Genomic DNA, 12191 nt, shown 5'->3' with positions numbered 1-12191 from the left:
TTTCGACTTTTCGACTTTTATTTACAAAGTCGACTTTTTTCATAGACGATAGTCGAGTTATCGACTTTTTTGGAACAAAATATTCGACTTCTACTTTTTTCAACAAAAAGTCGATTGTTCGATTATTCGAAAGTCGATTTATAGAACCCTATAGGTAGTTAGTAAGTTAGTTATGCTATGTATACACGGTTGCTAGATCTTACAACGTTGGCAGTAAAATGTGCAGAAAATGTCTAATAGCAGTGTAAACTCACAAATTTAGTAATTCTCTTTCTGACAACGTTGCAAAAGAAAAATTAGACACTTTCTGAACATTTTACTGACAACATTGTAAGATCTGACCACAGTGTATTACGACTTTTAGTTAGAACTTTATTGATTCTATTTTACCAATTACAAACGAAGTTGCCAGATTAAAACACATATTACACAAATTGTGATAAATGAAATGTTGCCACACTCTTAATAAATTGTGTTTGGTTTGTGTCTTTACTATTAAATAATTTGTTTACTATTATTATAAGACTCACAAACTGCGTCATCTGTTAGTCAATTTAAAATGAAAGCAATAAAATGTGTCTTTGATAAGCGCATATTGAATTTTAAATGAAACATAGATGGCGCAATAAATCATGACATCCCAGCAAGAAATGAACTTCCAAAGAAGCGAAAAAGTAGAATTTACTTCAAGAAAGTACTGAAAAAGACCTGAAGAAGTTATGATTTTAAAATGAATCTTGTCAGCTTTATTTATCCAACACACTTAATATGTATATAAGCATACGCTTAAATTCCTTAGCTTTACAATAGTATATAACACTTTATGGTTTCATTATATTATCAATCAAATGTTCTGCAATTTTCCCACTTTACCATGTACGTACCAAATTTATAGAAATTTAATTTCCAACATACCTTCTTTGCATTAAGTTCTCCAAAATTCTTAAATTCGTTACATTTTATCAAAGTTCCAAATTTATATTTATTTTTAATCGACACTTATTTCAAATTACACAAAAAGTTAAAAAGTACAATACTTATTAAATATAACTTTAATTCCTGTGAAACCTTTCTAATGCCACCACTTTTACCATCGATTATACCCTCTCCATTTTTATCCCATATTAGGGGCAATTGCACATCCTCATTTAGGGACAAATCTATGGGTATAGTATTACAAAGACTGCCATTACAACGCACACACAACGGATCATTGTTCGTACACTCTGCTAAATGGGAAGAACAACCGCGCAGTACATAAGTATGCTTGGCCTTAGTAATCACTGTACTAACACACAAATCATCATATGAGGAACAATTTCTTCTTGCTATATATAAAGGCGATGTCATAAGAGAACAATCTCTATTATCAATCGATGAACAAGAATAGCAGGTTCTAACGGGAGTATGATTACAACCATTTGCATCGCGACACAAATAACAAGCTTGCTGTCCTGCAATGGATGCATTTCCATAGCGTTCATAGAATTTTTCATCTGCACAACCTCTTGTTACCAGATTTCCTGATTCACAAGTAAAACACGATTGAGTATTTTCTTTACATCTTTCTGTTTTTAAAAATTTTCCTTGCATACATTTTGGATTGTCGTCCGAAGAGCACACATTACAGGATATGGTTAAGCAATCGGTGTTACATTTCTCACCATAACATTCGATTATACTACCCGATGGATACCAGGGTTTGTTGGAAGAACAGCCACGTTGTACTACTCCGGTTTGTTCATTAACATGAGTATAACATTTTCCCACATGACCATACAGGTTCTTATTCTGACAATAAGTTTCGCTTTTGGTCACACATTTATCGGATCTTTCATCTTGTCCTCTCCAGCAGGAAGGATTTGGCGAGGCAAATGAATGTGTACACTGTAAGCAATTTTGCTCTGTCATACCAGGTTCTTTGTTACAGCCATTATAATTACATTTAAAGCAAGCATGTGGACAGTTATTTGCATCGACCATAGTCGTCTCACAACCACGTATAACATTGCTGACATGTAGTACATTAGTGAAACAACGATCGTCTTCTTTGTAAAAAGGACATGGTAGTATTAATTCTGGTTTCTTTTCCACATTAACACAGGAAGAGCCACTGCATTGATAGCAACGTAAACGGTCGGTGGGAAATACATCACGATTACAAAGACTTTTCTTGCAGCGAGCGCAGGGCTCTGGGCAGTAACGTGAAGGGAAGAGGCGTGACAGACAACCACGTCTGGTTATGCCGGCAACTGAGGAAAATTAATGAAACAAAAAATAATAATTTTGTTAGTAAAAAGCTTTTTGTCACATACCAACCACTTGGACACATTCATCTGTTTCAGAGGCACACTCCTCAACGGCGATTTGCTGACCAGGTTTAGTAGCACACTCAGCATCTTCGGTTGAATCACAAGAATAACATTCTAATGCTGAACATGAATAAAGAAAAACATGTAATAAATCTTATTCAAAAAAAGAGAGATTATCAAAACTTACCTGAAGTTGTCCAAATAACCGTTATAAACACCAACAAAATCGCCAACCCTTTAGATTTGATTTTTGCCGAATTGCAACTAATTGCCATCATTATTTTCCACTAAACACTGATTAATATTCGCAAACAATGAATATTCTGTTTAGTGTTTTTTTTAACTGAACTAAATACATTGGTACGATAAGATAATTTATATACATATAGAAGTTTAAAAAGATTTTTATCATTAATCGCAATGGTTAATAATACTTTTAATTGTTTTCTTGTTGAAATTCGATGTCAAATAGTATTTGTTGTATCTTTAGACGGGCTAAAGCATTTTTTCTAGTCGTTAGACGCCTCAAAGTGGGGGCACAGCTTAGCAGAAACTTTTCATCCGAGTTTAATGTTAAGCCGTAAGTATCCGTATTGGTTTCGGCAGTAAATGTTGAGATATTATGATTATTACAATGTTGTTGTTGTCTAGAATAGTTGTGACTCTGTGACACATTGTTTTCTACATTCGTGTGATTAAGTTGTACTGTATGTTCTTCGGGAGTTTCCATGGAAATAGACATAAAATCTGTGGCCTGTACAGACACAGAAGAGTGTTGTATGTTGTTGTTGGTATTATGGTTGGGACTTTCAGCATGCTCTTCCACTACTTTGGAATTTGATGTAGATTGTTCAATTTGCTCTAGTGGTGCATTTGTCGCATTCAAATCAACCGGTTCACAGTTTATGCTCTGACCATCGTCTGAAAGATCTCCCAGTTCATCTAATATTTTATCTAGATCATAGCTGTAAGATATAATAGGTATTTATTATTGCAAAGAGTTAATATAGCTATTTCATTCTTCCCACCTAACACTGTCTAAAAAAGGTATTAAAAATTGCATTTTATCATAAAATACCCATTTACGATGTTTATTTCCCTGCTGTTGTTGTTGTTGTTGATCGCTTCTCTGATAAAGTTTATAGTGCTTGGCAAAGGAATCGCGCAAGGAGCGCCAACGTCTACGACATTCTTCTACCGAAGCATCCATGGCTTCACTTATTTGTGCCCAACATTGTTTACGTAGTGACGTCTTTCGATATGCCTTCAAGGAACGATCATAGATTACTGGACGCATGGCTACTTGTTGTATCAGCTCCTCTTCATTGAGGGCCAATATTTTGGGCGGATTAAATCTTTTCTTTTTTATTTGTTTTTTCATTTTGTTTTTATTATTTGTAAACATATATTTTAATAATTTTTAAACAATGTTTTCTTTACAGAAATTTACCAACAAAACATAAAAACAGAAGAGGTTAGATATGGTGAAGTGATAACACAACATTACTAATGATGCCAGATAGTTTAAAAAACTGTTCCCAAAAGGGTAACACTTTTAAAACAAATTTACAATCCCAAGTTTTGAAATAATTGTTTCCAAAATCTCTCTTTTTAATCTCTTGGATTTCATTTTTATTTAAAATCGTTGAAAATTAGGGTTCTATAGTTGAAACGAAAAATCGACTTTTCGACATTTTGCATTTTATGAAAAGTCGACATTTCGATTTTTTGCATTTTATGAAAAGTTGACTTTTCGACTTTTTGCATTTAGTTAAAAGTTGACTTTTCGACTTTTTGCATTTAGTTAAAAATCGATTTTTCGACTTTTTTCATTTAATTAAAAGTCGACTTTTCGACTTTTAATATTTCATAAATAGTCGACTCTTCGACTTTTTCGGACATTTGGACAATTTTCGACTTTCCGACTATTTTCGACTTTTTCCGACAAGAGTTAAAAATTTATAAAGTTACCAGAAGTGTAAATTTATAATGTTGCCATTTAACATTATATTATTATTATTTATTATTAATACAAAAATTTTATTTATATTTTTTCTATTCGTTGCCATTTTTATAGAACCGATTTATAGAACCCTATTGAAAATTTAATAACTTATTATTGAAAACTTAACCGGCTTGCAGTCGATTTTCAACCGCCGTCGTTAATATTTGTCGGCACAGGAATATGTGTTTATGTCATTTATTTGTATTATCAAGTGAAAAAAAGCCATTTTTAACAATCAAAAGAAAGTGAATTCCACAGACGTGCTGTTTTAATAGTTTTCAATATTCAGCTTAAAAAAACTATTATAAGTTTATCGCAGATACGCAATAAACCAAAAGGGAACAAAAATGATTAACATTCAAAAATTATAGCCTCAAATTAAAAAAAAAATCAAAGGCAACAACCAACGTGTAATGCAGTTTGGAACAGATCCGGAGATCTACTGATATATTGGAAAAAGATTATCAATAAACTAAAGAAAAAACAACAATAATATCAATAACAATAAAAATTTTCCACTGTTTCTTGTGTAAAACAATAATTTCAAACGAGATAAAGACATAAATTTCAACATTTTTTGTTCTTTGTCTCGCCGCAACAATTGAAGAAAGAAGCAATCCTCCCCTCGAAGAATCGATTTTAACACGTTTGGGTGTTACTGCTGTTAATCTGAAAAGTGAAAATTAAAGGCAAACTTCAACCTTAATAATTTCATTTAATTTTTCAAACTCATTTCCCTTAAACTAAGGTAAGATGGTAAACAAATATGTTACGTGTCATTGTATTTTCTGCCAAGGAAAAGATTTAATCATTTTTAACTAACAGCAAGTAACACTAATTTTGCGCTTATCATTTTTCTTTCAATTCGTCCATCCTTCTAGGTTGAATTTTGTTCGTTTTTCTTTTGTTTTTCTAACTGTACTTATTTTAGAGACAAACAACAATGCAGCGTTGGTCTTACCCCGATGATGAATCAGCCGAGGCTTGTGATGCCATGTTGGCTCCACCCGCGAATATGCGCACTTCTAGTAATTCGTGTTCGTTTCCGGAACGTGTATGGAATTTTAAGGTTCTTATGAATCAGGAAATGATGACTCATGAAAAATTGGCTTTGGTGGGCAATTGTGAATCTTTGGGCAACTGGCATTTGAGTGGCTGTGTCCTCATGAACAAGGATGAGGGTATGTACGCAATAACCACGGTTTTGTAAAAATACAATCTGAAACCGGCAGGTCTTCTATTGCAAACCACAACCACACAAATTTTCCGTAAACTCTTCTCCAGATTCGAATGTATGGAGTGTGCAGGTATCAATACCACGAGATCGCGCTACAGAATATCGTTATTTGGTTTGTGCCATTGAACCCACAACGGAGAAATATTTGGTTCGACGCTGGGAAACTCATTTAGAGGCTAGAAAAATACCAGAATTGGATGAAGAGTTTGATAACGCTAATACGGATGTTTTTGGAGAATTAAATGGCGTGGAAAGAGTTGATCGTGGTTGGCTGACTTCTGAAACCATAGTTCAGTTGAAATTCTTTAATGCTCCCTTTTCTTGGAAACAGCGCATGAAACGTCGTTTAATGCATGTTAAGGTGACACCCATGAATTTGCGCATACCTAGTGGCAGTGACAACCTGCTGGCAGGTTCTAACTGTAGCATATCCCCTCTGGAAGATTCTTTGTCTAATGATACCCATGATACTAGAGAAAATGGTGGAGATGGCGGCACGGCATTTGCTTTTTCCGAAGTTACCACTTTAAAGGCCGATGATAGTGTCATAAGGCCACAGCCTCAGTTTGGCACCGCTTGTGGTCCCGACGAGCTAGTCATATTCCATTTGACCATAAGTGACTTTGAAAATACCGCTTATTTAATCGATTTGTATACCTATTCCTCAAGAGCTGATCACGATGAGCCGCCCCATCATTTGGGTTATCATTATGTTTTGCCAAATTTATTTAAAATGTCTGAGGGACGTCTGGAAGTGCCTATTACCTGTGCTTCGCGTCATCGCCCCTTGGGTATGATGCAAATGGGTTATTTAATTGTTAAACCAGTGCCATCTCTTAGCTTGGACATGTCCATCACTTACTCACGCTACTGGAATGATAAATGGAAGGGTTTAGATGTGGGTCACCGTGGTTCTGGTACTTCCTTTAAGGCCAATGATACTTTAATTAGAGAAAATACAATAACATCGCTGAAAAATGCAGCCGATCATGGTGCCGATATGGTGGAATTTGATGTACAACTAAGCAAGGATTTAGTGCCGGTGGTTTATCACGATTTTATGATTTACGTTTCTCTAAAGGCGAAAAATACCATGCAGGAACATGATTTCTTGGCCTTGCCCATGCGTGAGTTGACATTGGAACAATTAAAGAATCTTCAAGTCTATCATACCGCCGAGGGGCAATCACGTGCTCAGCGCTCTTTCCACAATGACGATTTGCAGGAGCATCAACCATTTCCCCAGTTGGCCGATGTCATGGAAGCTATTGATCCTCATGTGGGTTTTAATATTGAAGTGAAATGGTCTCAACGTTTACAGGACGGCACCATGGAGGAGGAATTTGAACATGTTGTAGATCGTAACTTATATGTGGATTGTATTTTAGATGTTGTTTTCCGCAAAGCCGGCAAGAGACGTATTATTTTTAGCTGTTTCGATTCCGATATCTGTACAATGTTACGTTTTAAACAAAATCGTTATCCTGTTATGTTCTTGACTTTGGGTCAAACGGAAAAATATCAAAAGTATATGGATCCAAGAGGTAATAATATTGAGACGGCTGTATTTAATTCTTTAGCTATGGAACTGTTGGGTATTGTAGCTCATACCGAGGATTTACTAAGAGATCCTTCACAAGTAAGTGTTTTACAGATACTATATGATCTTTTTTGTTGTAATATAGAGAATTATATAAATTTTGTTTATATTTTTCAGGTAAATTTAGCAAAAAGTCGTGGTTTGGTTGTTTTCTGTTGGGGTGATGATAATAATTGTAAGGATACTATAAAAATGTTAAAAGATTTAGGACTTCATGCAATTATTTATGATAAAATGGATGTATTAACCTCTAAAGAGGTGAAGGTAAGTGATATTGTAACTGCATACATAATGACTTAATAAGTAGTACTTATTAATTATACAGATTTTAAACAGAAATGATTTTGTATTAATATTTATATATTTTTTTAAACTTTTTAGCAAAGTGTATTTTTATTACAAGCCAATGGCGGCCAAAGAGATTTATTAAAACTACAAGCTTTAGAGATGGGCAAAATGTGGCATTCATCAACATCATCGCCCTCATCCTAAGATATTGCATAAATATTGTTCTTATATAAATATACAATTAATTAAAGATGTTGCTTAACAACAATTGTAGCAAAAATTTTCCTAAAATTTTATAGTCTAATTTTTATTATATAAGCACTTTTTTTGTAGTACCATTTATAAAATAATTTTAATTTGTTTTTTTTTCTTCTTTCTTAATACATTTTTTTATTTGTAATTTAAATACGTAAATCTTATAAAAAAGGGAACTTATATAAAAATACTCTTAAAAAAACGCCTAAAATAAGTATGAAAAAAATTATATATGTTTTAAAGAAAAAATTTGATTGCCTTTACTTAAATTTAGAGTTTTCTAATATTCTAAACATATTAATAAATTCATTTATTATAATTAAAAAATGTATAATAAAATAGATTTTTTGGTTTATGTAGAAAAGAAGTGGATAAATTATAAAGGAATGATTTGTTTTCGGTAAACATGGACAATTTATGGAGGAATAAATTGTTTTTGGGAAACATTTTATTTTTGTATCCTGCACCACTTTAGTGGGGAGGGTATATTGGGTTTATGCTGATGTTTGTAACATACAAAAATATTCGTCCTATACCCACCTTAAAGTATACCCATCGGCTTCGAATCGTTTTCCGAAGGCGGATTTTTCATATAAAGATAATCTACTTTCTTAGTTTAAACCTAGTTTAATATATGTTTTGTGTTTTCAGTAACGTTACTTAGGCCGAGTTTCTTACTCCTCAGTTAAACTAGGCTTAACTTGCTGTTAGATTAAACTCGGAAAAAATTTAGGCGGACTTTAACCGATGATTGTGTTTTTCAGGGCGAGTTTTTCTGATAAAGATAATCTTCATTCTTTGGTTAAACCTGGTTTAATATATGTTTCGTGTTTTTCAGTTATCAGTAAAATTACATATTATCTTAGTTTAACCGAGTGTAATTGTGAGAAAACACAATTAACAAAAACAATAAAACAATGATTTCGAAAGAACAAAAACTTAATCTTTTAAGTAAATTGCAATTTTCTGATTTGTTTTGTTTTATTAATTATTGTTTTAAATGTTTATTTAACATGTTTCCAAAATTTTCCATTTTACAAAAGTATTGTTTGCAAAAAACAGCTGTTTATTGTTTATGTTTTTGAGTGAAAAGTTGACAATACTAACAAAGTTAACTGAGCTTAAATCTAAATCTAAAAAACACAATCATCGGGTAAAGTCCGCCTAAATTTGTTCCGAGTTTAATCTAAAAGCAAGTTAAACCTAGTTTAACTGAGGAGTAGGAAACCCTCCTAAGTAAATTGCAATTTTCTGATTTATTTTGTTTTGTTTATTATTGTTTTAAATGTTTATTTAACATCTTTCCAAAATGTTCCATTTTACAAAAGTATTACTTGCAAAAAACAGTTGTTCATTGTTTGTGTTTTTGAGTGAAAAGTTGGCAATACTAACAAAGTTAACTGAGCTTAAATCTAAAACTGAAAAACACAATTATCGGTTAAAGTCCGCCTAAATTTGTTCCGAGTTTAATCTAACAGCAAGTTAAGCCTAGTTTAACTGAGTATTTGCACTCGTTCTAAAACTAGTTGTTTTTAGAACAAGTTTTGACATTTTTTTTAATTTTTGTAATTTTCCAAAAATGTTCTTAAAATTCACTTGATTATAATAAATGTTCGGAAAATTCACTTTTTTCATGAAAATTTTCAAAAAATTCTCTTTTTTAATAGAAAACTTTTGGAAAATAAAGACAAATTTCAAAAAATTTTCCTGTTTTATAGACAATTTTAATTTTTTTATAAAAAATTTTTGAAAGTTTCCTGTTTTATAGAAAATTTTCGAAAATTCTCTTTTTAATAGAAAATTTTTAGAAAGTCCTTTATGTTATAAACAATTTTTGGAAATTTCTTTGTATTTTTTAAGAAAGTTTAAGGAAAATTCTCTTTTTTTATACGAAATGCTTGGAAAAGTCTCTTCTAGAAAATGTTTTAAAAATTCTCTCGTTTAAAGAAAATTTTTTGAAAATTTAAAAAATTCTCATTTTTCTAGAAAAAATTCGGAAAATTCTGTAGGAAATGTTTGTCGCTATGGTGGAATTTAATGTACAACTAAGCAAGGATTTAGTACCGTTGGTTTACCACGATTTAATGATTTATGTTTCTCTTAAGGCGAAAAATACCATGCAGGAACATGATTTCTTGAACTTGTCCATGCGTGAGTTGACATTGGAACCATTAAAGAATTTTCAAGTCTATCATACCGCCGAGGGCAGTCACATGCCTAACACTCTCTCCACAATAATGATTTGCAGGAGTTTCAATTAAATGGAAGTTTGATCCTTCTCTTTTTTTATAGGCAACGTTCGGAATTTTGTTTAGGAAATGTTCGAAAATTCTTGTTTATAGAAATTAGATAAATTCAATTATATAATAATAAATAAATAAATAAAATAATAAATAAAGTTTAATATGTATACATATTAAACTTTATTATCTAAATCTGGTTTAATTTTTCAAATCCCTCTTTTCGTTATAAAGTTATTTGAAATATAGTAAAATGTCATTTAACATCCTTCGATCAAGCGATTATTCTCGAAATGATATTTTTTGTATTATGCTAGTCTTGTAGTAATTAAGCGATATGTTAATATTGCAATAAATAAATTTACTTCAATTTGATAACACAAAAATATTGAAATATTTGTGACGAATAACATTTGATAAAATGAAAGCAAATAAAAATATTGCGTACACGCTAAGGTGTCCATGACATAGTAATAAATCAGACTCATACTTTTATCATACAATTTTCAAAATACATATAGAAAAACTATTTAAAATTATTTTTAATATTTACAACAAAGTTTATCTTTTCCCCCATAGAGCTGATTATTTTCCAAATAAAATTACTTAATAAATCATAGATACATACATACAAACATAGATCTAAATATGTCTAAACAATTTAACAAACTGCAAAAAAAAAAAACTCAAATAAAAATAACATTTCAATAAAATTTAGTTAAAAAGACAACTACTATTAGTGTTTGTTAATTGAATTCTTCAAAATATCAATTGAACAATTTTGAAAGAAAATCAAAGCTTTTCAAAATTTTGAAAATGGCATTTGTACATTCATTATATTACTTTGCCTCTCAGTAAACGCAACAAAAAATTATCTGTTGATATAAATATTGTATAAGTTATTATATTTGTTTTCTTTTTCTGTTCTGTTTTTATAGACATTATTCAAAATATTTAACAGTTTGTTTATATTATAGAATAAAATAGAAATTGAGCAGAGATGGAAAGTTAAGTTTTTATAAAAAGGTATTTTCATTATTTTTCTATGTTAAAGAAATAACAGTTCTACATAAAAATACAGATTTAAAAAAAAAAAAAAATAAAAAATAAAATAAAACAACTAATTGTCTATAGAAAAAGTGTTTTATGAAATGTTTTCTAAATAAGTGTAGATGTTATACGCAAGTGTAGATATAGTTCTAATACAATTTTTTTTCATAAAAAACTGTTATTCAAATATATGCATGAATATTTCTAAGAAAAAAAAGAGTTATACACATATATCCGGTAAAAAAACTGTTATACAAAAAGTGGTTTTATAAAAAAACAATTTACCCACGTTTTTTAAAAGAAAAAGTGTTATACTGAAAATTTTTCATTAGAAACAAGTGTTATTAAGTAATTTTTCTATAGGAAAAAAGGTTATACAAAAATTTGTTTTATAGAAAAAACAATCTACCCACCCTTTTATTTAAGAAAATAAAGATTTTTTATAGAAAAAACTCTTATACACAAATTTTTCTATACAAAAACTGTCATACAAATTGTTATACACAATTTTTTTTATAAAAAACTAATGTGTTATACACAAATTTTTCTGTAGATAAAAAGTGCTATAAACTTTTTTATTCAATAAAAAAAGCGTTATACAAAAAGTCTTATACACAAAATTCTCTTTAGAAATAACTGTTATATACTAATTTTTCTACAAATCAAACTGTTAAACAAATATTTTTTTATACAATTTTTTTTTGGAAGAAAAACTGTTATACAAAAAAGTTTCTAAATAAAAAACTGTTATACGCAAATTTTTCCATTAATGACTTTCATACACAAATATTTCAAAAAAAAAAAAGAAAATTGTTACATCAAAAATTTTCTATAAATAAAATGTCTATTGAAAAAATGTTTTACACGCAAATTATTTTGTAGAAAAAAGTGTTATACACAATTTTCTCATTTATAAATAGCGTTAAACAAAAAAGTCTTATACACAAATTTCTCTTTGGAAGTAAATGTTATACAAAAATTTTTCTACAAAAAAAAATGTTTTACACATTTTTTTAAACTGTTATACAAATGTTTCGGAAAAAAAGAAAATTGTTACATCAAAAATTTTGTATAAAAAATTTCTATAGAAAATAAATGAGTTTTACACAAATTTTTCTGTAGAAAAGTGTTATACACAATTTTCTTGTATAGAAAAAAAGTGTTATAAAAAAGTCTTATTCACAAATTTCTATTTATAAATAAC

At 30.2% G+C, this 12191-nt stretch overlaps 3 protein-coding genes across 5 annotated transcripts; 1 reads left to right on the top strand and 2 right to left on the bottom strand.

The window, feature by feature from the left end:
* Positions 1-957: 957 nt before the first annotated feature.
* LOC111690435 (protein psiQ-like) lies at positions 958-2652 on the bottom strand. Of its 2 annotated transcripts, none has more exons than XM_046956456.1 (3): positions 2500-2652; positions 2320-2432; positions 958-2252 (listed from the first exon to the last, which is right to left on the bottom strand). In XM_046956456.1, the coding sequence occupies exons 2-3, from the start codon at positions 2330-2332 to the stop codon at positions 1000-1002; spliced, it is 1266 nt and encodes a 421-aa protein (XP_046812412.1). In that variant the 5' UTR covers positions 2333-2432; positions 2500-2652; the 3' UTR covers positions 958-999. The 2 variants fall into 2 exon arrangements, with proteins under 2 accessions (XP_046812412.1, XP_046812411.1); XM_046956455.1 differs by having other exon boundaries at positions 2316-2432; positions 2500-2641.
* On the bottom strand, positions 2527-3929 carry LOC111690428 (transcription factor Adf-1-like). The gene is made up of 2 exons (XM_023452903.2): positions 3341-3929; positions 2527-3277 (listed from the first exon to the last, which is right to left on the bottom strand). Exons 1-2 carry the CDS (start codon positions 3715-3717, stop codon positions 2749-2751), a joined length of 906 nt encoding a protein of 301 aa, XP_023308671.2. The 5' UTR covers positions 3718-3929; the 3' UTR covers positions 2527-2748.
* Positions 3930-4477: 548 nt separating this feature from the next.
* LOC111690423 (glycerophosphocholine phosphodiesterase GPCPD1) lies at positions 4478-8056 on the top strand. 2 transcript variants are annotated; one of them, XM_023452896.2, is made up of 5 exons: positions 4478-5065; positions 5249-5498; positions 5602-7193; positions 7272-7418; positions 7536-8056. In XM_023452896.2, exons 2-5 carry the CDS (start codon positions 5261-5263, stop codon positions 7644-7646), a joined length of 2088 nt encoding a protein of 695 aa, XP_023308664.1. In that variant the 5' UTR covers positions 4478-5065; positions 5249-5260; the 3' UTR covers positions 7647-8056. The 2 variants fall into 2 exon arrangements, with proteins under 2 accessions (XP_023308664.1, XP_023308663.1); XM_023452895.2 differs by having other exon boundaries at positions 5199-5498.
* Positions 8057-12191: the final 4135 nt, after the last annotated feature.

This window comes from Lucilia cuprina, chromosome 2 (genome assembly GCF_022045245.1).
Source record: "Lucilia cuprina isolate Lc7/37 chromosome 2, ASM2204524v1, whole genome shotgun sequence".
In the NCBI taxonomy this organism is placed as follows: Eukaryota; Metazoa; Arthropoda; class Insecta; order Diptera; family Calliphoridae; genus Lucilia; species Lucilia cuprina.
The sequence above is the reverse complement of the archived record's forward strand: the minus strand, read 5'-3'. Positions and strand labels throughout refer to the sequence as shown.

What these genes read in the sequence shown, in the direction of transcription:
- LOC111690423 (XM_023452896.2), top strand. Translation starts at nt 5,261, where the DNA reads ATGCAGCGTTGGTCTTACCCCGATGATGAATCAGCCGAGGCTTGTGAT. An exon ending in CCTCATGAACAAGGATGAGG is followed by an intron (nt 5,499 to 5,601) that starts GTATGTACGCAA and finishes ACTCTTCTCCAG; the next exon opens with ATTCGAATGTATGGAGTGTG. An exon ending in TAACCTCTAAAGAGGTGAAG is followed by an intron (nt 7,419 to 7,535) that starts GTAAGTGATATT and finishes TAAACTTTTTAG; the next exon opens with CAAAGTGTATTTTTATTACA.
- LOC111690435 (XM_046956455.1), bottom strand. Translation starts at nt 2,590, where the DNA reads ATGATGGCAATTAGTTGCAATTCGGCAAAAATCAAATCTAAAGGGTTG. An exon ending in GGTTATTTGGACAACTTCAG is followed by an intron (nt 2,433 to 2,499) that starts GTAAGTTTTGAT and finishes ATTCATGTTCAG; the next exon opens with CATTAGAATGTTATTCTTGT. An exon ending in TGAATGTGTCCAAGTGGTTG is followed by an intron (nt 2,253 to 2,315) that starts GTATGTGACAAA and finishes AATTTTCCTCAG; the next exon opens with TTGCCGGCATAACCAGACGT.
- LOC111690428 (XM_023452903.2), bottom strand. Translation starts at nt 3,717, where the DNA reads ATGTTTACAAATAATAAAAACAAAATGAAAAAACAAATAAAAAAGAAA. An exon ending in CCTTTTTTAGACAGTGTTAG is followed by an intron (nt 3,278 to 3,340) that starts GTGGGAAGAATG and finishes TATATCTTACAG; the next exon opens with CTATGATCTAGATAAAATAT.